Source organism: Danio rerio, chromosome 3 (assembly GCF_049306965.1).
Source record: "Danio rerio strain Tuebingen ecotype United States chromosome 3, GRCz12tu, whole genome shotgun sequence".
NCBI classification, from domain to species: Eukaryota; Metazoa; Chordata; class Actinopteri; order Cypriniformes; family Danionidae; genus Danio; species Danio rerio.
The window spans coordinates 62,716,519-62,739,576 of NC_133178.1; the positions used below are offsets into that span (position 1 = coordinate 62,716,519).

At 39.5% G+C, this 23,058-nt stretch overlaps 1 protein-coding gene across 2 annotated transcripts in view; it reads right to left on the reverse strand.

Annotated features, from left to right (window-relative positions):
* unm_sa1261 (un-named sa1261) overlaps positions 1–23,058 on the reverse strand; it is a 40,274-nt gene that overhangs the window by 13,224 nt on the left and 3,992 nt on the right. For both annotated transcript variants that reach the window (XR_012401282.1, XM_679124.9), the window contains exon 2: positions 8,724–8,934. Coding sequence is in view for 1 of the 2 variants with exons in the window: in XM_679124.9 (XP_684216.2) it covers positions 8,724–8,895 (172 nt within the window). In the remaining variant the exon portion in view is untranslated. The remainder of the gene's footprint in view (positions 1–8,723; positions 8,935–23,058) is intronic.

A 23,058-nucleotide genomic window follows, 5' to 3' on the forward strand; every position in this document is an offset into this window, starting at 1 on the left:
ATAGGGGTTAGATAACTGGTGATCGTGACAATATACATTGCTTAGCATAATTGAGTACACGCCATTTGAATATTTTTATCTACTCCTCATTGAATATAGGCAATTTACTTTGGTGCTTTTAAACCAAACAGATTTATTAAACTAATAATATCACCAAACTATATCAGATATGTCACCAAACATATTGAGAAATTGAAAGATAACAATTAAATTCAAGCTAAATATTGCAAAAAAAAAAAAAAAAAAAAAAAAAAAAAAAAAAAAATATATATATATATATATATATATATATGTATATATATATATATATATATATATATGTATATATATATATATATATATATATATATATATATATATATATATATATATATATATATATATATATATAACCTACAAAACTTCATCTAAATTTGTCAATTGTTTTGCTTCTTTTAATTTTTCCTTTTTTAAATTTGTATTTAATATTTTTCTATTATATATAAGTTTGGCTGTGCTAGTTTTTGGACTGTTATCGTAAGTTATTTTGTTAGATAAGCTCCAGATTTGGCTTCAGTACTGACTAATCTAATGTATATGCTCAAATATAATATTGTAAGGCTTCCTATTTAAAATATGAGTTTAAAAGAGAGATTTGTGAGGGGTGTACTTATATATTCTGAGCACTGAATATTATTTCCTATTTTTCACACTACTAAAATGTCAGTAAAAGTCACTTTGTTAAACTGTAGAGTTGAATTTTAATCATCAATAGTCGACAGAGCAGAGATCAACATCCCATAATGCAAATCTCAACTGTAAATAAAGGGCACACACACAAATATGTTGTTTTTATATATTTTTTAGTGTGGTTAACCATGATTTTACACATGCTCGTGTCCCTCATGTGACTATACTGAATGTTTTCCTAATCTGAAAAGTGCAGCCGGACACTAGAAGTCAAGTTTTCAACGTGAGAAACTGTGCCGAAATCCACAACCTGAAATGATGACATCAATTACATCCCCTACTACAGTGTTTAACAACCCTGTTCCTGAAGGCACACCAAGAGTACACATTTTCAAGCTCTTCCTAATCAAACCCACCTAAATAAACTCAGAAAAACATCGGAAGAGACTCCAAAACCTGAAGTTAAGAGGTCAGATAAGGTAGAAATCCAGAATATGTACTGTTGATGTGCCTTCAGGAACAGGGTTGGGAAACACTGCCCTACCATTTATCAATTTTTCCTTCGGCTTAGTCACATAATTCATCAGGGGATCGCCACAGCGGAATGAACCGCCAACTTATCCAGCATATGTTTTACACAGCGGATGCCCTTCCAGCCGCAACCCAGTAGTGGGAATCATTCATACACTCTCATTCACACACATTCTGACCACCTCTCTAGAACTGCTCGATCGTGCAGATTCGCACTCTACAACATCAGAAAGGTCCGACCCTTCCTATCTGAACATGCAGCTCAACTCCTTGTTCAAGCTTTTGTTCTGTTCAGACTGGACTATTGCAACTCTCTACTAGCCGGGCTTCCAGCTAACTCTATCAAGCCTCGTCAGCTGCTCCAGAACGCAGCAGCACGAGTGGTCTTTAATGAACCTAAAAGAGCACATGTCACTCCGCTGCTCATCCGTTTGCACTGGCTGCCAGTTGCTGCTCGCATCAAATTCAAAGCTCTGTTTACTTACAAAGCGACCTCTGGCTTTGCTCCTTATCTGCTCTCACTTCTGCAGATCTATGTGCCCTCCAGAAACTTGCGTTCTGTGAATGAACGTCGCCTCGTGGTTCCATCCCAAAGAGGAAAGAAAACACTTTCCCGAACTCTCGCAATTAATCTGCCCAGTTGGTGGAATGAACTCCCTAACTGCATCAGAACGGCAGAGTCACTCGCTGTTTTTAAGAAACGACTAAAAACTCAACTATTTAGTCTATTCACGGCCAATTTAGTTTATTCAATTCACCTAAAGCGCATGTGTTTGGACTGTGGGGGAAACCGGAGCAAACCCACACCAACACGGGGAAAACATGCAAACTCCACACAGCAACGCCAACTGACCCAGGACTCAAACCAGCGACCTTTTTACTGCGAAATGATCCTTTCTGCTGCTGATAATCGCACACCTGCAGAACTAACACTCGCTTCATCATCTATCCACTCTAATCTGGTTGCTAGGAGACGTCTGGAGACGAGCAGAGCAACAGCACTGACATTTTGCTACTTTTAAAAACCCTTTGGGCTGTAAAACATTTTAATGGTCAGAAGTCGGGAGATGTTATGCAGCAGTGTCCCACATTTGGAGAGATCGAAAAGTGGTAAACTAGCCTGAGCAGTGAATCCAGGCATTATAATTGTTCATCTGTTTGTTCTTTTTGGAAGAGACAAGCAGTATAATATAAAATACTGATAAATATAATAATTAGGGCTTGACATTAACACCTGCCAACCCGCCAAATGCGTGTAGATTTCAGCTCTGGCGAGTAAGACAGCCGCTCCCACTAGCCACTTTGGCTCCCCATTTATGCGTATTTAACTGCTGATCTGGGACTTTTAGCCATGGCATATTACTCTGAATATTTTAGACACATGACAATAGATCTTTTTAAATGTCCAATTTTTAAAAAAAGACAAGTTTTGTTGAATAAAAAGCACATGTATACAGCTATATTTTGCTTGTTTTGATTAATATAAAATGTGTGGCCAAGACATATTTCTTTTTGGTGTGGTCAGAAATACATTTGGTAAATCCTTAATTTTGAGCCCTAAAAAAGTCATGTGAAATAAAAACTAATTGCAATGCGACACAACCCGTTTGCTCATGCACAGTAAGCAAGCCCACATGCAACACACAGAAAAATTTATATGAATGAGGAGGACATAACAACATCTAAATTAAGTCATTTTAGCATGTCAAAGTCATATTTATTCATATATAATATATTTCCCAAACAACAAAATTGAGGCTAGTGAAAATGCTGAATGGCTAGTAATGTTGGAAATCTATTAGCCACAGTGGCTGGCGATCAAAAAAGTGAATGTCAAGCCCCGATGATAATAATATATGTTAATAGAGGGATATTTCCACTGATTTATAAGTCATATACATTGAGGAAAATAAGTATTGAACACGTCATGTTTTTTTTTCCTGTGAATAATACTTCTAAAGGAGATGTTGACGTGTAATTGAAGCAGATTTTGGTAAAAACTGGAACAATACAAACATAAAAGTAAAACAAAACAAATCTGAAAAATGAGTGATGTGTAATAACAACGAAATGACACAAAGGAGAAAGTACTGAACTACTGAAATGTGTTTAATACTTTATATCAAAGGTTTGTTTTGGTGATGGAAGCTTAAAGATGCCTCTCATATGGAGAATGAAGTCACATGCATTGCTGTGTGAGTTTCTCACAGAACTTCAACAGAATGTCAAAAACTTGATTATTCTGTGGATTTTGTCTATTAAATCAGATCTTTAATTTGTATTCTCTATTGGATTGAGATCAGGTGATTGGCTGGGCCATTCTACAGCTTGATTTTCTTTCTCTGAAACACTTTGAGAGTCTCCTTGGCTGTGTTTTGGATCATTGTCTTGCTGAAATGTCCACCCTGGTTTCATCTTCATCCTCCTGCAAATGTAGACGTTGGACTGAAGCAGCTGATATTCAATTACAATGAGGAAGAGCAGAGAGTTGCTGAATAACTACTGAGGGATTTCAGCTGCTGTCTGGGATTTCACTGCATTTCTACACCTCCCTTTCTTTATGTGTTCAATACCTTTGCCCTGTGTCATTTCATTTTATTATACATGACTTGATTTGTAATCTAATTCGTTTGGTTTTCTTTGCATATGTGGATTTCTTTGGTTGTTATGAACACCTGATGAAAATGTCAAGTCAACAGCATTTTCAGAAATATATTTTCTTTGAAAAATGGTGACATGTTAAATAATTATTTTCCCCGCTGTAGACATTAGTCATAAGATAGTTCACCAAAACTGAAAATTCAGTCATCATCCTGCTGAAAAATCCAGCTTAAACCAGCCAAGGCTGGTTGGCTGGTCTTAGCTGGTCAGGCTGAAAAAAATTACCAGCTAAATCCAGCTAAAACCAGTTTGACCAGCCTGGTTTAAGCTGAATATAGCTGTTAGCTGGACTCCCAGCTTGGCTAGGCTGGTCAAGCTGGTTTTAGCTGGTCATCTCCCAGCCTGACCAGCTAAGACCAGGCTGGAAATGGCTGGAAACCAGCCTGGAAGTGGCCAAAACCCCTCTAAAACCAGCCTGGTCGACCAGCTAAAACCAGCCAACCAGCCTAGGCTGGTTTAAGCTGGATTTTTCAACAGGGTGGCTGGTTTTAGCTGGTCAACCAGGCTGGTTTTAGAGGGGTTTTGGCCATTCCAGACTGGTTTCCAGCCATTTCTAGCCTGGTCTTAGCTGGGAGATGAACAGCTAAAATCAACTTGACCAGCCTAGCCAGGCTGTGAGCCCAACTATGTCCAGCTTAAACCAGGCTGGTCAAGCTGGTTTTAGCTTGTTTAGGCTGGTCATTTTCCAGTCTTTCCAGCTAAGACCAGGCCAACCTAGGCTGGTTTAAGCTGTTTTTTTTCAATAGGGCATTTATTCACTCTTCACTTGTTTCAAACCTTTATGAGTTTAAAAGACAACTCATGATTGTTAAGCGCTTTGGGTGTATGGCCATACACAATAAATCAACCCAAGCTCAATCTGAAAATGTAGCCCTGCAGACATTTCTGGAGACCGCGATTTACTTGGCTGGAGGTACGTACGGCTGCATTCGGTGAAGCGGAGGCCCGAGGGAGGAGGAGCCACCCGCGTCAATGACCGGGTTTGGGGAAGAGCAGTTCCAGAAATCAGGTAAGATGAAAAACAGAATCCAAAGAATTAAAAGCAAACGAGTTTGTGATGAGAATGCGGCGAAATCCGGAAACTCTGTCAAAATCGGACGAGGGCTTTTGCTTTTCCTTTCTGGACGGCTTTTGTAATTCGTCGCTTGGGATTAGGGGGCAAGGAGGAGGGCGGCTGGGTCAGTCGATCGTCCAGTCATCCGGCCCAGGCATGTGCACACATAGGGCTCAACATGTGCAGTGCACATGCTCTTTTTAGTCTTGGATAGAAAGTGCCCTTCCAAAATGATCAAAAGTGCCCCCGCGACGCGGCACACCCTCGGTCCTGCCCTTCAGTAGGCGCGCGACAACACAGCTCTTGAGTACGCACGACAACACAGCGGATCAGAACGCGCCTGACAACACCGCTCTTTAGTACACGCGCAACAACAAACCCCCCCCAACACCCCTCCGCTCTTCAAAAAATGTATCCTGCATATGCCCTTTGGACGGTCTCTGCACGGGCCTGATACAGCCAGTCGGTCAGCCGGACAGACGGTCGTGCGACAGCGGCCTTCGCCGGCTTTTTGCGCGAGAACAGCGCGGGCGTGAACGGCGTGCGCTCCTGAGAGGCGTTTGAGTCGCGAAAAAGCGCGGCACAGCGGCCTCACGCGAATTCGCAAAAACTGCACAAATACGTACCTCTCAGGATGTATTTCGCGGTCTCCAGAAACGTCCGCGGTGCTACGTTTCCACAATGAGCCCGGGTTGCAATAAATGCACTATATAAATACACACTAAATTAGATTGACCTCCATATTTGTTTTCTTACTATGGATATCAATGGATTACAGTATTAAGCTTTCTTTAATACTCAAAGTTTTGAAACCCCTTGATGTTGAGTAAATAGTGAGTACATTTTCATTTTTTGGTGTGAACTATCCCCTTTACATGTTCATTTTAGCAACATTTAATCATGCACATATTGAGTAAATGATTTCCATTTTTGGCTGAACAATGCCTTTGAGTTGATTCCCATAGTGATTTTCTAGCTGGTAAACACACTCTTCCTCCTGAAGGAAATCTCCTGATACTATAGATGTAGTGTGTGTGTGAGGTGTTGGAGGAAATTGCACTGAAATGTGAACATTTATGAGGCCTGCAGGACTGCTGTGTCATCCTCTCGGTTCTGTGAATAATAAATGAGCTGTGCACTGATGGGGTTTTGGATGCTGGCAGATGGTGTGTTTTGCATCTCTTTGAAACCTCAAGGATGCAGATGACACACACAGGGGTAGTTTTATAGACTATTGACCACCATATGCTTGTGAACAGAAAGGTAAACACGACGGATTGAACAGGATATCAGTGGACAGAAGTTTGTTTGTTTAGGTTTGCCTTTATGATGGTCTAATTATTTGCTAATGATAAGACAGAGGATTGTGTTTTGGTTGGTGATTCCCAGAATGGGTTTTTATCAAGGCTCCTGAACTAGCTCAACCTGAAAGACCACATCAGTCATTTAGCAGTGCAAAAAATTACGAGCTTCGACAGCAACTTTTCAGAGAAGAATAACATTTGAGCACTAAGTGACCTGCAGGTTTCCCACTGTACCTCTGTTTCTAAGAAAATAAGGTTTGTACGAGCTACTGTTTGTGTGCCCTGTTGAAAAACCAAGCTTAAACCAGCCTAGGCTGGTTGGCTGGTTTTAACTGGTCGACCAGGCTGGTTTTTGAGGGGTTTTGGCCACTTCCAGGCTGGTTTCCCGACATTTCCAGCCTGGTGTTAGCTGGTCAGGCTGGGAGATGACCAGCAAAAACCAGCTTGACCAGCCAAGCCAAGCTGGGAGACCAGCCCAAACCAGCTATGTCCAGCTTAAACCAGGCTGGTCAAGCTGGTTTTAGCTGGATTTGGCTGGTCATTTTCCAGCCTGACCAGCAAAGACCAGGCTGGAAATGGTTGGAAACCAGCCTGGAAATGGCCAAATCCCCTCTATAACCAGCCTGGTCAACCAGCTAAAACCAGCCAACCAGCCTAGGCTGGTTTAAGCTGGATTTTTCAGCAGGGATTTGAGCACTAAGTAACCTGCAGGTTTTCCACCGTACCTCTGTTTCTTGGAAAATATGGTTTGTACGAGCTACTGTTTGTGTGCCCTGTTGAAAAACCAAGCTTAAACCAGCCTAGGCTGGTTGGCTGGTTTTAGCTGGGGTTTTGGCCATTTCCAGGCTGGTTTCCAGCCATTTTCAGCCTGGTCTTAGCTGGTCAGGCCTAGGCTGGTTTAAGCTGTTTTTTTTTCGGTAGGGTGAGTTAGCATTGGTGTATTTAGCCATTTAAATTGAACCATTTGGTGGACGCTTTTGTCCAAAGCGACTTACAATTTAGGACATAAAGCTGAGTAGAACTACAAAGTGTAAGCTACTGGTTTTGTGAGCTCCCTTAGAAAAATGAACCATGACTTCCCTGCTGAAAAATCCAGCTTAAATCAGCCTAGGCTGGTTGGCTGGTTTTAGCTGGTCGACCAGGCTGGTTTTTGAGGGGTTTTGGCCACTTCCAGGCTGGTTTCCAGCCATTTCCAGCCTGGTCTTAGCTGGTCAGGCTGGGAGATGACCAGCTAAAACCAGCTTGACCAGCCTAGCCAAGCTGGGAGTCCAGCCAAAACCAGCTATGTCCAGCTTAAACCAGGCTGGTCAAGCTGGTTTTAGCTGGATTTGACGGGTCATTTTCCAGCCTGATCAGCTTCTTTATCCTTGTGCTGCAGATCTGTTTAACTCAGATCTGTTTTCTCGCTAGTGAAGCATTTCGTTTTTCCACTTACAAAGTCTGTCATGTAAATAGCAATTGTGCTATGGCGCAACTGGATCATAAAGGGAATGGGAGATCAGGCTCTGATTGGTTTAATGCACGCTGTGCTCAAAACACACCTATAGCTCATTAAGAGAATAAGCACAACCCTGTTAGACCATGCGCCACGGCGCAGACTGTATGTTTCTGTCCTTAAAATAGCAAAGTGGATTCTAACACGCCCTTAATGCATTTGCGCCATGCGCTTTAGACTTTGTGCATAGATCATTAAAATAGAGCCCTTATGGTTAAAAAATAAACAGTGCACATACTTATGTACAAAAAAGGTGTTATCAAGTAAAGCTGCATTACTCCTTTAAATTTTTCTGATGTTTGAAAACCCTCTGTTTATCCTTTTGAAGCCACTATAAATGCTAAATAAAGAACGGCATTTGCTGAATCATATAGTGGCATTCTGAATATAAATGCATGAGAACTGTAGGCTGCAGCACTTTCTCAGAAAACCATTTTTGCTGTGGTCAAACAAATTAAACTTTGGTGTCATATTGGCCTTGCATTCACGTCACCAGCTCTAGTGTGAAAGGGCACGTAATGGCTGTGAACTGCGGTATTCGTTTGATCTACAGGATCATGAAATATGACAGATGACTGATAAATAATGCATGATTTCACAGGATAGAGAGAGAGATGTGTGCTTGTGTGTGTTTGTAAATGTAGGTGGTTTTTATTTTGTGTGCAAACATTCTTTGTCAGTTTGATCGGGAACGTTTCCCACAGGAAGGAAAAGCCACAAATGAGATCTGTTTCCAGTCTTAGACATCAGTTGATATTAAACAATGAGCGAATAACAATCTCAGTTTGCGGAAACTTGCATTTCCAGCCTGCTGCATTTGCATACGTATTAATAGAAGTCCATGGGGCGAAAGTCTGTGCATTCTGGCCACGACCTAAACATTAAATTAACCCCTGTGGACTCAAAACGTGATCTTTTCGACACAACATGGTCAATTCACACACAACAAGTCATTTGTGCATCTTTTGCACACAGAATTGTTGCACAAATATGACTCTCCTTAACCCACCTCTGATCTTGTGGACGACGAGGTCCACTTTGCCGTAGGTGCCTTTGCCGAGCTCCCGGATGACCTCATAGTACTTATTGAAGTCCAGCTTCTCCAGGTTTTTGGCGGTGATGAGCTGCAGCTCCTCCAGGATGTCATTGGAGGAACGGGACACGAGCGGCGAGGAGCTCATCGTTCCAGAGAGACACAACAATGGAGATGAGTAACAAATCTGAAAATACAAGGAAAAGAAAAACAGGTTGGTAATGAAATACATTATATACAAATATCATTTCATGATACAAGTCATCTCATGTCCTGATAATTTTATATATTAAGAATAAAGTACATGCAGGAGGTTGTTATCACAGAATAAAGTTTGACGGGCTTATTGGCAGCCTGATGCAAAGCGGAGCACTGTTGTATAAGACTGAAAAGCTTAGCGCGCCGACATATGGTGCAATATCACGTCAGGGCGTCGCGAGTTCGAATCCCGGCTCGACGACATTTCCCTACCCTACCCCCTCTCTCTCTCTCCCACTTTGCTTCCTGTCTCAATACTGTCCTATCTAATAAAGGCAAAAAGGCCAAAAATAAATCTAAAAAAACAGACTGAAGGGCTTTATTCTGCAAAAAACTTGCCTGGATGCACTTTATTTTGCTTATTACATGGCTACTTGCCACAAAAACATAAACATTAGACAAAAACGTTGTGAGCCATAATAGTTTATTAATTCTTTAATTAAAGGCAAAGCTGACAGACATAAAAACAGCTGATGGAGTATACACTAACTTGCGCATTATTCAGTCACAAGATGGCGCCAAACAGTCAAAAATGTATAGATGACAGAAACAAAACCAGCAAAACAGAGTGTAGACTAACCTATGTATTATTAATTTACAAGATGGCGCCAAATAGTCAATAACATAAAAACCACAACGTTACAGACAAGCAGATACAAATGAATGTGGATGTAAGCAGGGCTTAATTTGTGCCGCAACATGCCGGATCTGGAACCTCATTTTACCGATCCCCCTCCTTCCTCGACAGCTGTTCACTTTCACTTTGTTCCGCGACTCTCCGACCCTCTTCACTTTCGTCTGCAACAACCAACCCCCCGCCCTGGCTCTTAACTTACGTCTGTGACACCTCTATATCCTTGGGTAGCACACTGGATTCGTTACCCTGATTTGTTCCGGGACATCGCAATTCACAAATTAAGCACTGGATGTAAGTATATAGATTTGAACAAATTCATTCATGGTCAAGTTGATTCGAGGTTCCCGGATGAGCCTGCGTTATTTAGCTGTTGTTATCTGGGAATAACATACCTTTGAATCTTTTAACTGACCAAGACACGGCATGGATAAGATTGATTGACAATGGTCTAAAGCCAATAAGGACGCAGAACACAATGCATTGTAAAATTGGACAAAACAAAATACGCAAACTGCGAGATCGCGAAAGGTGAACCGCATTATAACGAGAGTACACTGTACTCAGAACTTTACTCACTTATGTGCTCATACATTTCACTTTATTTAGAACTTCAGGGGAAATGTAAACAATGAGAAAATATAAAAATTAACGATTACAGATACTACATAAAAATATCAAGCTAAAATAAAAGCAAAGTGTAGATCGCAACCTTCTGACTCTGCATTTATTCAAGCTTCTATCTGCATCCCTGTAATGACATATATAATATTGCGCTCATTAAAATACTATTAAATAAGTACTACCGTAAACTACTGTAAATTAGTGTATTTTGTGATAACATGAAAATAAATTATAGGACATATATGAAACTACAGACTTTTTTTGTCCATACGATATACAGTTAACGTCAAAATTATTAGCCCCCTGTATTTTTATTTTTCCATTTTTTGTTTAACGGAAAGATGTTTTTGTTTTTTTAACATTTTTAAACAATAGTTTTAATAACTCATTTCTAATTACTGATTTATTTTATATTTACCATGATGACAGCACATAACATTTTTCAAGATACTAATATTCAGCTTAAAGTGACATTTAAAGGCTTAAATAGGTTAATTATGCAAGTTTGGGTAATTAGGCAAATCATTGGTTAACGATGGTTTGATCTGTAGACAATCAATAAAAAAAATACTGCTGAAGGGGGCTAATAATATTGACCTTAAAATGGCTTTTAAAAAATTAAAAAACTGCTTTTATTCTAGCCAAAATAAAACAACTAAGAGTTTCTCTAGAGGAAAAAATATTATAGGAAATACTGTGAAAATTTCCTTGCTCTGTCAAACATCATTTAGGAATTATTTGAGAGAAAACTCACAGCAGGGCTAATAAATGTGACTTCAGTTGTATATCATGATATTGCACAGCCCTACCCTGAGTAAACCGGCGTCCCATTGTGCACGATTGCATCAGACAGAAATTTAGTCGCCCGCATCATCAAAGTTACAGAGACTGTGGGACCGGCTAACGAACACAAACCAGTGCTTATGTAAGTCGCGCATCCCACAGCTCACTGATCTCCAGTCTGTCCTTTGGTGGCTCTTTCATGTGCACAGCTTCACAGGCGCTGCTTCTGAAATGAGCACGTATGAGAGGATCCGAGCTGGACAAAAGATCAGAGCACAGAGATTGATGAGACGGCTCCTTTGTACAGCTAAAATCACATCGTTCCATAGGGCTGTTCGCTTCCGCACCGCCAAACCCTCGCTGAAAGGTGTTAGAGGACAGACCGGCCTGTTGTGTAACACCATTCCTTTTCTTTTTTTTAACTGGCACGAACTGTACTGGTACAAGACATGAGCTCGGTAACAAAATAACTACAAGTAAAATCCTACACAATAGATGGTGTCAGCGTTGATATTGCAATATGTGCGCAATAGGATCTGCAATGTCAAACTGCTATCCAAGAGTTACCATTTAGATATGCTTAGCGTTCATATCAGGTTTGGCATGCTGTCCCAGGAGAGAACCCTGAGCTCGGAGATACTTAATAAGCATATAGAAAAAGTTGTTTCTGCCCAATTATGCTCCTTTGAAATGCTTTTCAAGTGTTCCAGTCAGGTTTCAGAGCTCATCACAGTACAGAAACTACATTAGTGAAAATAGCAAACGATTTACTCTTAGCTGCTGACCAAGAGTGCATCTCGCTATTAGTTTTACTCGATCTTAGTGCCGCATTTGACACCATCAACCACAATATCCTCATAAATGTGTCCAGGGACAGGCTCTACAATGGTTTAAGTGATACTTAGCTCACCGTTAGCAGTTTGTGAATATTAATGGACAGCCTTCACAAGTCAGGCCAGTAAAGTATGGGGTGCCTCAAGGATCAGTTTTAGGCCCTTTGCTGTTTACAATATACATGCTACCCCTGGGAGACATTATTAGAAGACATGGGATCAGCTTTCACTGCAATGCAGATGATACTCAATTATATATTTCAACTAGACCTGATGAGATGTCTGAACTGTCTAAGCTAACTAAGTGTATTAGAGCTGCTAAAGACTGGATGACCAACACTTTTCTTCTCTTAAACTCAGACAAAACAGAATTATTACTTATTTGGCCTAAATCCTGTACACAGCAGGTCTCACAACTTGACCTGCAATTAGAGGGATATAAAGTTAGCGTTAGCTCTACTATAAAAGATCTGGGTGTCTTATTAGACAACAATTTAACTTATGGTAATCATATATACCCTGTCACAAAAACTGCCTTCTTCAACTTCTTTCATCTGAGAAATAAAGTTATGAAGTATGCTATCCATCCAACCCAAGCTCATTATGAAAACGTAGTCCCGCTGACGTTTCTGGAGGCCGCGATTTACGTGGCCGGAGGAACGTATGGCCGCGTTTGTTTGTTTTTTGAGCGAACACTACGGGGTGGTGTGATGCCGCTTTTGTAAATCGACGCTTGGGTTTAGAGAAGGAGGAGGAGGGCGGTCAGTCAGACAGTCAGTCAGCCGGACAGACGGTCGCTCGACAGCGGCCTCCGGTGGCTTTTCGTGTGAGAACAGCACAGGCGCAAACAGCGCACGATTCCGAAAGGCGCGGCACAGCGGCCTCTTGCAGATTCGCGGAAACAAAAACTGCACAAATATGTACCTCCCAGGTATTCCGCGGTCTCCAGAAACGTCCGCGGGGCTACGTTTCCACGATGAGCCTGGGTTGTATCCATCTCAGATGCAGAAAAGCTAGTCCATGCTTTTATGACTTCTAGGCTGGATTACTGTAATGCTCTGTTTGCTGGCTGCCCAGCATCCTCTATTAACAAACTTCAGCTAGTACAAAATGCAGCTGCCAGAGTTCTGACCAGGTCTAGAAAATATGATCATATCACCCCAATTTTATCCTCCTTACACTGGCTGCCTGTTAAGTTTCATATTGATTTAAAATATTACTTCTCACCTATAAAGCTCAAAATAATCTAGCTCCTGTTTATTTAACCAACCTCCTGTCTCACAATAATCCAACTCGCTCTTTAAGATCTCAAAACTCAGGGCTTCCGGTAGTACCTAGAATAGCTAAGTTGAGTAAAGGAGGTCGAGCCTTCTTATTTATGGCTCCTAAACTCTGGAATAGCCTTCCTGATAATGTCCAAGGTTCAGACACACTCCCGCAGTTCAAAACTAGAGGATTTTTAGTAAAGCATACACTTTGTGCATTACTTAGCGGTATGATACATGAATGTGGTCCACACAGGTTTCTGCATCTCGTTTATATAAACATCTCATTTATATAGCAGCTACTATTCTCTTAATTCTCTATTTCCACTTGGGGATACTCATCTTGAGGCCCCCAGAGAAGCCGAAAAGAAAATAAATGAATAAATAAATATTAATGCTGTTTTGTGTGTAAAGGCATTGTGGATGTTGTGAAACACGAAATTAGACTGTCGTGAGGTTTCAGATTTGGTAACAGAGAATGCTCGGTGGGATTTCTGCTAATATAACAGACTGTCTGATGAGATTTCTGAATGATTTTGCAGTCCTGATGGCACGTTGGTCCTGCCAGTGCTCATTAATAGAGAGGAATGTGTTGAATGAGACAGGATGACAGCACTTCCTGTTCACTGACACCATCTGCGGACATCTGAAAATCTGTGCGTGTGTGTCTGGGAGTAGGATAGGGTAAAGAAAAGTGTTTATGAAGCTGCAGGAAATGTGTTTTTTTTCCTGCTTCACATCTCAAGGATGAACGGCTTTCAAAAACGAAGAAAGAAGGGTATCAGGTAGTATGCAAAATCTAATCTGCAGCAAGAAATGAGTGTGTTTTGCTTAATTCAGTTCTGTTAAAAGAGAGTGACCACTAGATATTACAAAAAATGATTAGATTTTTTTTCCACGGTAATTAATATATGTGACCCTGGACCCCAAAATCAGTCATGAGTGTCATTAAAAACAACATCATTTGACAGCTAATTTTGAAATAATCTGAATAAACATTGAAGTATGGATTGTTAGGATTGGACAATGCTTGGTCGAGATGCAACTATTTGAAAATCTGCAATTTGAGGATTCATAAATATCTAAATATTGCAAAGATGCAACATAGGCTCATTCTGAACACGTAGCCCTATATACATTTCTGGAGATTGCGAATTATGTAGCCAGAGGAACATACACTGAAAAAAGTGTTGCATGCAGAACTGTTGCAAACAATTAATTTGTGTTGAATTTAAACAAACAAATTAAGTTTAATAATGTTTAACCTAGTTTGTTTGTATAAATTCAGCCCAAATAAATGGTTTACAACCACTTAAGGTAAAAAATTGAGTAAATCCAAGGACTTATCTTTGAAATTTTTTTTAAGTGTATGGCTGCATTTCTTCTTTAAAACGAATGCTACAGGGCGGTATGATGCTTACCAACTGACCATTTACCTGAGTGTCAAGCAAAGTATGGTTCCAGAAAGCAGGTAAGACAAAAACAAACGCCAAAAAATAAATAAATTAAGCAGTAAATAAGAGGGTGGGAATGTGGTAAAATCTGAAAACGAGGTGAAAATCAGGCGAAGGCTTTTCTTTTTCTGGATAGCTTTTAAAAACACGTTCAGTTGGCTATAGGGAAGGGGATGATTGGGTTAATCTGTGCTTTTAAAAACACTATCGGTTGGGTTTAGGGAAGGAGGAGGTGGCTTAGTCAGTCGACAGCGGCCTCTGGTGGATTTACCAGATTTAATTTAAGATTTCAAAAAGCTCCCGGCGCATTCGGGAAAACAAAAACTGCAAAACCATAAAACCAGTCATAAGTGTCTTTAAAAAATTAAATAATCTTAAAGCTTGCTTTTACATAATCTGAATAAACAATCATCCTATTGATGTATGGTTTATTAGGATTGAACAATATAATTTGAACCAATCTACAAGAAAACCTAGAATTTAATGGTTCAAAAACATCTAAATATGGCAAAAAAACCTTTAAAGTCGTTTAAATAAAGCTCTTATAAATGCACATTATCAGGCACATGCACAGGTAGGGCTCAACCTGTGGTTAATTAGGCAAGATCAATTAATTAGGCACATGCCCTTTTTGCAACTACACTCGAAAGTGCCTCCCTTCATTTCAAGCGATTGAAATCCCCCCAGGTCTTCACTATGCGATCACTTCCAGCACATGCCCCTCGAAAAGGTCATTGCACAGTCCTGCACATCTAATTTTTTTAATTTTATACAATTTATTTTTAGCTATTGCCACAAATTTACAATGCAAAGAAAGAAAAGTTCCAGTAAAGTAAGCTTTCAGGCTTGAATTAGTTTTTTGACTGATTTGGACTGCTAGTAGCTGGCCCATGTCTTAAATATCGGTTCATTCATTCAATTGATTTGTTCAAAACAACCGATTCATTTAGAAAATAATCAAGTCTTTAGAAATGGATAATTGAATCACTGATGTGAGTAATTCATTCAAAAACAGATTAGCTCAGGCACAAAACACTGCAGTTTTGCACTGAGACATAAATGTTCTGCTCTGGCTTTGTTTGGAGCTCTCGAAACAGACAAAAAAACTGAGAACAAAGTGTCTAGAATGACTCACGCTCAGTATGAACTTCTTGTGTTTTGAACTCTTGCATAAAACCAGCAACACATTTGGAGTGGCGCTCATAGCACTCTAGTTTGTGTGATACTACTGAACTAAATCATGTCCTATAAAAAATGCTAAGGTGTTGCTAGGCAATGTGTTGTGCATTGTTGCTAGGTGCAAACCTACTAGTACACATGGTTGTACATTTACGATACTGTTTGTACGTTGCCATCAGAAGCACGACTAACTGCTCTCAGCTGACAAACACTCTTGACGCTACAAGTCCGGTGAGACCTCGCTGACATTAGCACAAACACACAACTAGATAGACAGAAAGATGGATGGAGAGATAGACTGAAACATAGATGGATGGAGAGATAGATCGAAAGTTGGAAGGACGGATTGAGAAATAGAAAGATGGATGCATGGATATATGGACCGATATATGGATGAACTATAGTATATGGACAGATGGATGCATAGACAGATATATGGATGGATGGAGAGACAGATACATGAATACATGGACAAAAAGCAGATGGATGGATGGATGGATTAACAGATATCTAAATAAATGAATGGATTAACAGATGGATAGATGAACAGATATATGGATGGATGGATGGATGGAAGTCCATAATGGACAATTATGTGGATTTATGGATAAATTAACATATATATAGATGGGTGGATGAACAGTTATTTGGATGGATGGACAGATTTATAGATGAATGGATGAACATATATATGGATGAATGGACAGTTAAATAGATAGAGGGACAGATAAACAAACATATGGATGGATGGAGAGAGATATATGAATGTACACTGTATACGGACAAATAAACAGATATATGGATAGATAAATTAATTAATAGATTGATGGATGGATGGAATGACAGATGGATGGACAGTAATTTGGATGGGTCAATGAATGAACAGATATATAGATGGATAATCAGTTGCATGGATACATAGATGGATGGATGAACAGATATATGGATGGATGATAGAAAAACAGATAGTCTGTTTTTCCTTCTAGGTGTTCCTTCCTTTCCTTCTATCCTTCTATAGTCCATCTATATATATATATATATATATATATATATATATATATATATATATATATATATATATATATATGGATGGATAGATGGATGGATAAACAGATATATGGAAGGATAGACAGACAGACAGATAATATCAGTGTAATGAGCTGTGTGTGTGTGTGTGTGTGTGTGTGTGTTTGTCCTCTAGTAAGCACGTCTCAGCCCACACAGTTTTTCCTCTGTCAGTATATATGTGTGTGTGTGTGTGTGTGTGTGTGTGTGTGTGTGTGTGTGGTGCTGCAGCTCATGCAGATCTGCTTTACCAGTGCGCAGCTGTGCTGACCTGTTCCTTATCTCCCGCTCACTGTTTATTTTTCTGCCTCTCCTCCTCCCGCTTGAACAGAAGAAGACGAAGCGGCTGCCAGAATGCTGCACTGAGCCATTTAGAGGTAATCATCATTTCCAAGGGTTTAATCAATGTTGCGCGGACTCTTCTGGCCAGCAAATTCAACACCCTGACTGTAAATATCCCTCTAATCCTCTTTCAGATGCGAACACTGTCACCTGTTTTTACATATGCAGTGTAGCTGCAGCAGGATTCACCACTACAACCTGCAGAAGATTTGATATTAATATTGATAGACCTGATATAAGAGCACTTCAACATAGTTACTAGAGAGTTTGGCAGTTTGGTGCAAACTGATCAATTCTGTGAAAATCTAGTACAGAGACAGATATATGGATGATTAATGGACAGATATATGGACGGATAAATAGGTGGATGGACAAATGGATGGATGGATAGATAGATGAACAGATAGATAGACAGACGGACAGACGGACGGACGGACGGACGGACGGACAGACAGACAGACAGATAGATAGATAGAATAAAGTAGTTTATAAATAGATAGATAGATAGATAGATAGATAGATAGATAGATAGATAGATAGATAGATAGATAGATAGATTAAAGCAGTTTATAGATAGATAGATAGATAGATAGATAGATAGATAGATAGATAGATAGATAGATAGATAGATAGATAGATAGATAGATAGATAGATAGATAGATAGATAGATAGATAGATAGATAGATAGATAGATAGATAGATAGATAGATAGATAGATAGATAGATGGATGGACGGATAGATAGATAGATAGATAGATAGATGGATGGATGGATGGATATATAGATAGATGGATGGATGATCGATGGATGGACCGATAGATGAACAGATATATGGCTGATGAATGGATAGATAGATAGATAGATAGATAAATAGATAGATAGATTAGCTGTGTGTGTGTCACAAGGGTGCTTGTAGGTAATATGTGGACATTTTGTGTCTTCTACATAAATAATATTTTCAAAATTTGAAAATGTATGATGTTTTGACACAGATTTGAATAATAACACAAATTATATTGTCTATGTTTTATTTGTATTTACTGTACAATTGAAGTCAGAATTATTACCCCCCTCTGAATTATTAGACCGCTTGTTTATTTTTACCCCAATTTCTGTTTAACAGAGAGCAGATTTTTTTTAACACATTTCTTATCAAAATAGTTTTAGTAACTCATCTCTAATAACTGATTTATTTTATCTTTTCCATGATGATAGTAAATAATATTTTACCTGATATTTTTAAAACACTTCTATACAGCTTAAAGTGACAGTTAAAGGCTTAACTAGGTTAATTAGGTTAACTAGGCAGGTTAGGGTAATTAGGCAAGTTATTGTATAACGGTGGTTTATTCTGCTTAAAGGGGATAATAATTTTATCCTTAAAATAGTGTTTAAAAAATTATTAACTGCTTTTATTCTAGCCAAAATAAAACAAATAAGACTTTCTCCAGAATAAAAAATATCATCAGACGCACTGTGAACATTTCCTTGCACTGTTAAACATCATTTGGGAAATATTTAAAAAAGAAGAAAAAAAATTGAAGGGGGCTAATAATTCTGACTTCAACTGTATGTCATAAAGTCAGACTGAACGCCAATGAAGATGCACCAAACACGAAATAAAATGCCCCCGGAGTTTGACGTCATCCACCCGTGACACTTTCACTATCCTGCGTTCTGAAATGATTCCTCACAGCAAACGTAAACAATCTCTAGCGGCAATTTTGCACACGCCCTGTCTCAATACTAAAACCAGGAAAAAACAAACTGTTTTGACATTTCCCTTCCGTCATTTAAATTGTCGCATGAATTGCGTCATCAAATCAAGAGCTCCTTTCACAGCTGTGAAATCTTCTGATACTAACAGATCTTCAACGAAGGAAAAATCTGATCGCAATGGGCACTAAGCAGCTGTGAACAGAACATGTCAAACCAACAATTAAAGATCACCGAATTTAGCCTAGAATTTCAGGAATCTTTTAGGATTTCCAAATTTTTTCTCAGAAAACAAAATCGTGGCTGAAATCTCACAATGTGAGCAGGGCTTAAAGAAAGGCCTTTTTCACATGCACTTTAGGGGCCATTGATTTCTTCAATAATGTTATCTGCAAGTCCATTTTTTCTTTTTTTTAAATGTCCAGTACATTAAAGATTTGAAGCACACTGCAAGTGCACATTCAAAACAAGTAATCACACCTTTTAGAGTGCTCTTTACTGCAGCCACTCGTGATGTTAATGTTTATACAGTACAAAAGACTACACTTTCCCACACACAGAGAAACGTGAACAGAAATGGAAAGCAAATGCACAGCAGAGCGAACTGAATGTCATCACACAAGACAGAGCATTTTATTGACTGTGTTCCCTTGGTAATCAAGTAGCCAACAGATAAAAGCTGCGGCGGAGACTGAAAACGGTGTCAGGACCCTGTGTACTTTCAGAAAACCTCCTGCCATCAGTCTTCATAATGAAGAAGATTTGTCTTGCGTGGAAAACAGGACTAGACTGGGTCCAAAGCCAGATTAAAATTGCCAGTGGAGTTATGGAGTAATCAGCGTATAGAGGTTGGACGTATAAGCCTGTCGATCGGTTTTACAGCTCTAATCCCTCTACCGTTCATCACAACCCTGAACACGTGAAGCAGGGATGCAGAGGAAGCCAACATCCAGAGCGTATTCAGCATGGATGCCTCAGTTACTTGATGACTTTGAGCAATCGTTGGTTTTCCAGAGCCTTCAAGTGGCAGTATATGGGAGGATTTTTCATGTGTATGCTTTTATATGACCAATTACGTGAATAGCTTATAATATAATGTCTATTAGGGTTGTAACGGTATGAATTTTTTACGGTATGATAATCGTCTAAAACAATACCACGGTTTGACGGTTTCACGGTATACGGTATGTTACAAATGTTACAAAATAATAGAACAGTGAAGCAAATTTGACTTTTTCCAAATAATATATTTTCAGTTACTATAAACAACACCACTTACAATGAACAAATAAAAAAATAAGAAAATAATAAATGATGTGTCAAAGTCCAAATAAAGTCCAAATAAACATGGTGCAAATCCTCAGTAAAAAAATAGATATAAATATTTACTATACTATAAATAGTTACATAACGAAACTAGATTCAATATGGAACATCCTTAGGTTTTATGTGCCAGCATGGATATGGTTGTCTGTGGATATGGATTTGGATATGGTTGTCTGCAATGCAGACAAACAGCTGCACCTTCATTTGCGTCTTTTGAAAACAGCAAGAGCAGCAGTTCGTCTTTGCTGTGTCACTGCTTTGTCATGTTTCTGTGCTGCTGTGCATGCAAAAGTACTTAGTATGAGAATTATTTCATGCAAAACTTTTTTTGTGTTTTATTTAGCCGCACATAAATTTATGCCTATCTCTCATTCCGTGTTGTTCAAAAAGCTCAGTGTTGGTCCACAAACAAAAGCGAAACCTATGCTTATTGGTTGTGATATAGCGAGTTTGAACCAATCTGGGCATGGAGGAGGGACAATGCATCAATGTATCATGTCTGATTTGTCCGGAGACACAGTGACGAGCGTTTCTTTGTCAAATCAGCGTTGTCAAATTTTGATGATGTAACCGCACTGATTCCGGAGCCGCTGAAAGTCCGCGAATGTTATGTGATACAGCACTGGAAAGCTGAGATTCTCTTCTTTATGCCAATATTTGAATTTTATGAATCGGATCAGCGGATCAAAAGTTATCAAACATTTAAGAGCAATACTTATTTTTAGCCGCGGGCGGCTGTCTCGGTCTTTAAGGGTTAAAACCGTTGATATGCAATTGTTCATGGTATGATAATCGTGCACGTTCAAATCGTGGTAGACCGTCATACCGGTATATTGTTACAACCCTAATGTCTATAAAAACATGCCGATTGATTGATATGTGAAGCTTAGCAAGCAATTTTGAATAATTTGACTGACTGAGAGGTGTTTCAAAGATGGCCGCCGAGTAAAATGACTTGCCTTAAAGAGACGTTGGTAACACGTAGGTTAGTGTAGGCTGCATTCAGCTATTTTTATTTCTATCAGCTTTGCCGTAAATTAAAGTGTTAAACTATTACAGCTGAGTTTATATAAGGATAGATCATCCTTTAATTAAACAATATAAAGTAGAAATTATATAACGGTGTTTCTCAACCACGTTCCTGAGGACCACCAGCACTGCTTGTTTTGGATTTCTCCTTAGTCTTTCACACCCATTACAGGTCTTTCAGTCTCTGCTAATGAGCTGAGGATCTGAATCAGCTGTTTTTAGTTAAGGAGACATGGACATTGTGCAGAGCTGGTGGTCCTCTAGGAATGTGGTTGAGAAACACTGACATAAAGAACTCAAATAGGTTTGGAACTACATTAAAGAGTCTTTAAACTGTCCCTTTAAATCAACTGTTCACCTCAAATGACAATCAAATCATCATTTACTTGTACATGTTGTTCCATACCTATACTTTTTCTTCTTTACAGCTGTAAAAGAAATATATTTTAGAGAGCGCCGGGATCTGGACATCATCAGCACTCATTTATACAGGATGAAGAGAGAGAATAAAAATCTTCTATTGTGGTGAACAGAAGAAAGTCATAGCGGTCTGGAACAGCATGGGGACAGCATTAATCTTTTTTAAATCAACAATTTGATTATTATAATGCCATTTTCTTTGATGGTGGGTCCCAGATTTCTTTTAAACCGTTGTTTGTTTATCTGCTAGTCCAACAGCACGCTCTACTGTGTTCTGTGACAGAGATGAGCTTTCTGAGACTTTAGAGAAAGCCCCATAAGCCCTGTTAGTTCTGGTCTGTTTGCCGGTTCTGTTCGCTCCGCATCCTACACACACACACACACTCAAACACACACACACACACACACATCAAAGGCAGTGGGCTTGGCAAGTCTCTGCATTTAGCGTTGAGGCTATGAGGCAGATCAGATCAGCAGAGACACTCAAGCTCCAGGCTCCTGTTCTCCTGTCCGCTGCTTTCACAGCGAGCACAGCACTAGCCGCTAGTCAGAAAACACAGGCAGGTCACAAGTAGCACGCAACCTAAAGTGACCACTTTTGTGCAATAAAAGTGCGTAATTATGCTATTTGATATGTTTTAGCAGTTAGCTGATCTCCCACATCAAGTTTTTATACATGTACAGGTAAAGTCAAATTGATTTGCACTCCTGTGAATTGTTTTATTGTTTATTAAATATTTCCCAATTTATGTTTAACAGCAAGGACATTTCCACAGTATGTCTGATATATATTTTAAGCTCTAAAAACCATTTTAAAGCCAATATTATTAGCCCCAAGAGACAGTCCTAACCTTCCACCACCACCCAATCACAATGCACCTGCCCCTTACGACTCCCCCTGTAGGTGGTGGGCCCGCAGGAGGATGTTCCCACGTCATTCCTTTGGGCTAAGCCCAACCTGGCAACCAGGCGCTCGCATACAAGCCCCAGCCCCAAGCCTGGCCCCAGGGTGGGGCCCTGGCTGCGGCAGATGTCACGGTCCTCGATGTTAATAAGTTCATAAGGGGTTTTTGAACCGCACTTAGTCTGACCTGTCACCTGTTCCTTGTAAAACCCTACCAGGTTCATTAGCCCCTGACAACATAGCTCTCGATTTAGCGGTAAATCTACATTCCTACTCTCACCTATGGTGACAAGCTTTGTGTCATGACCGAAAAGACAAGATCTCGGGTACAAGCAGCTGAAATGAGTTTGATTTAAATGACCCCATAATTTATTAATTCTCATTATTCTCATTAGTACCCCATAATTGACTTATCTTCGTAAACACAGTTGGACTCGTTATAAAATGTATCCTGGCTCTTCCATGATGTGTATTCTGC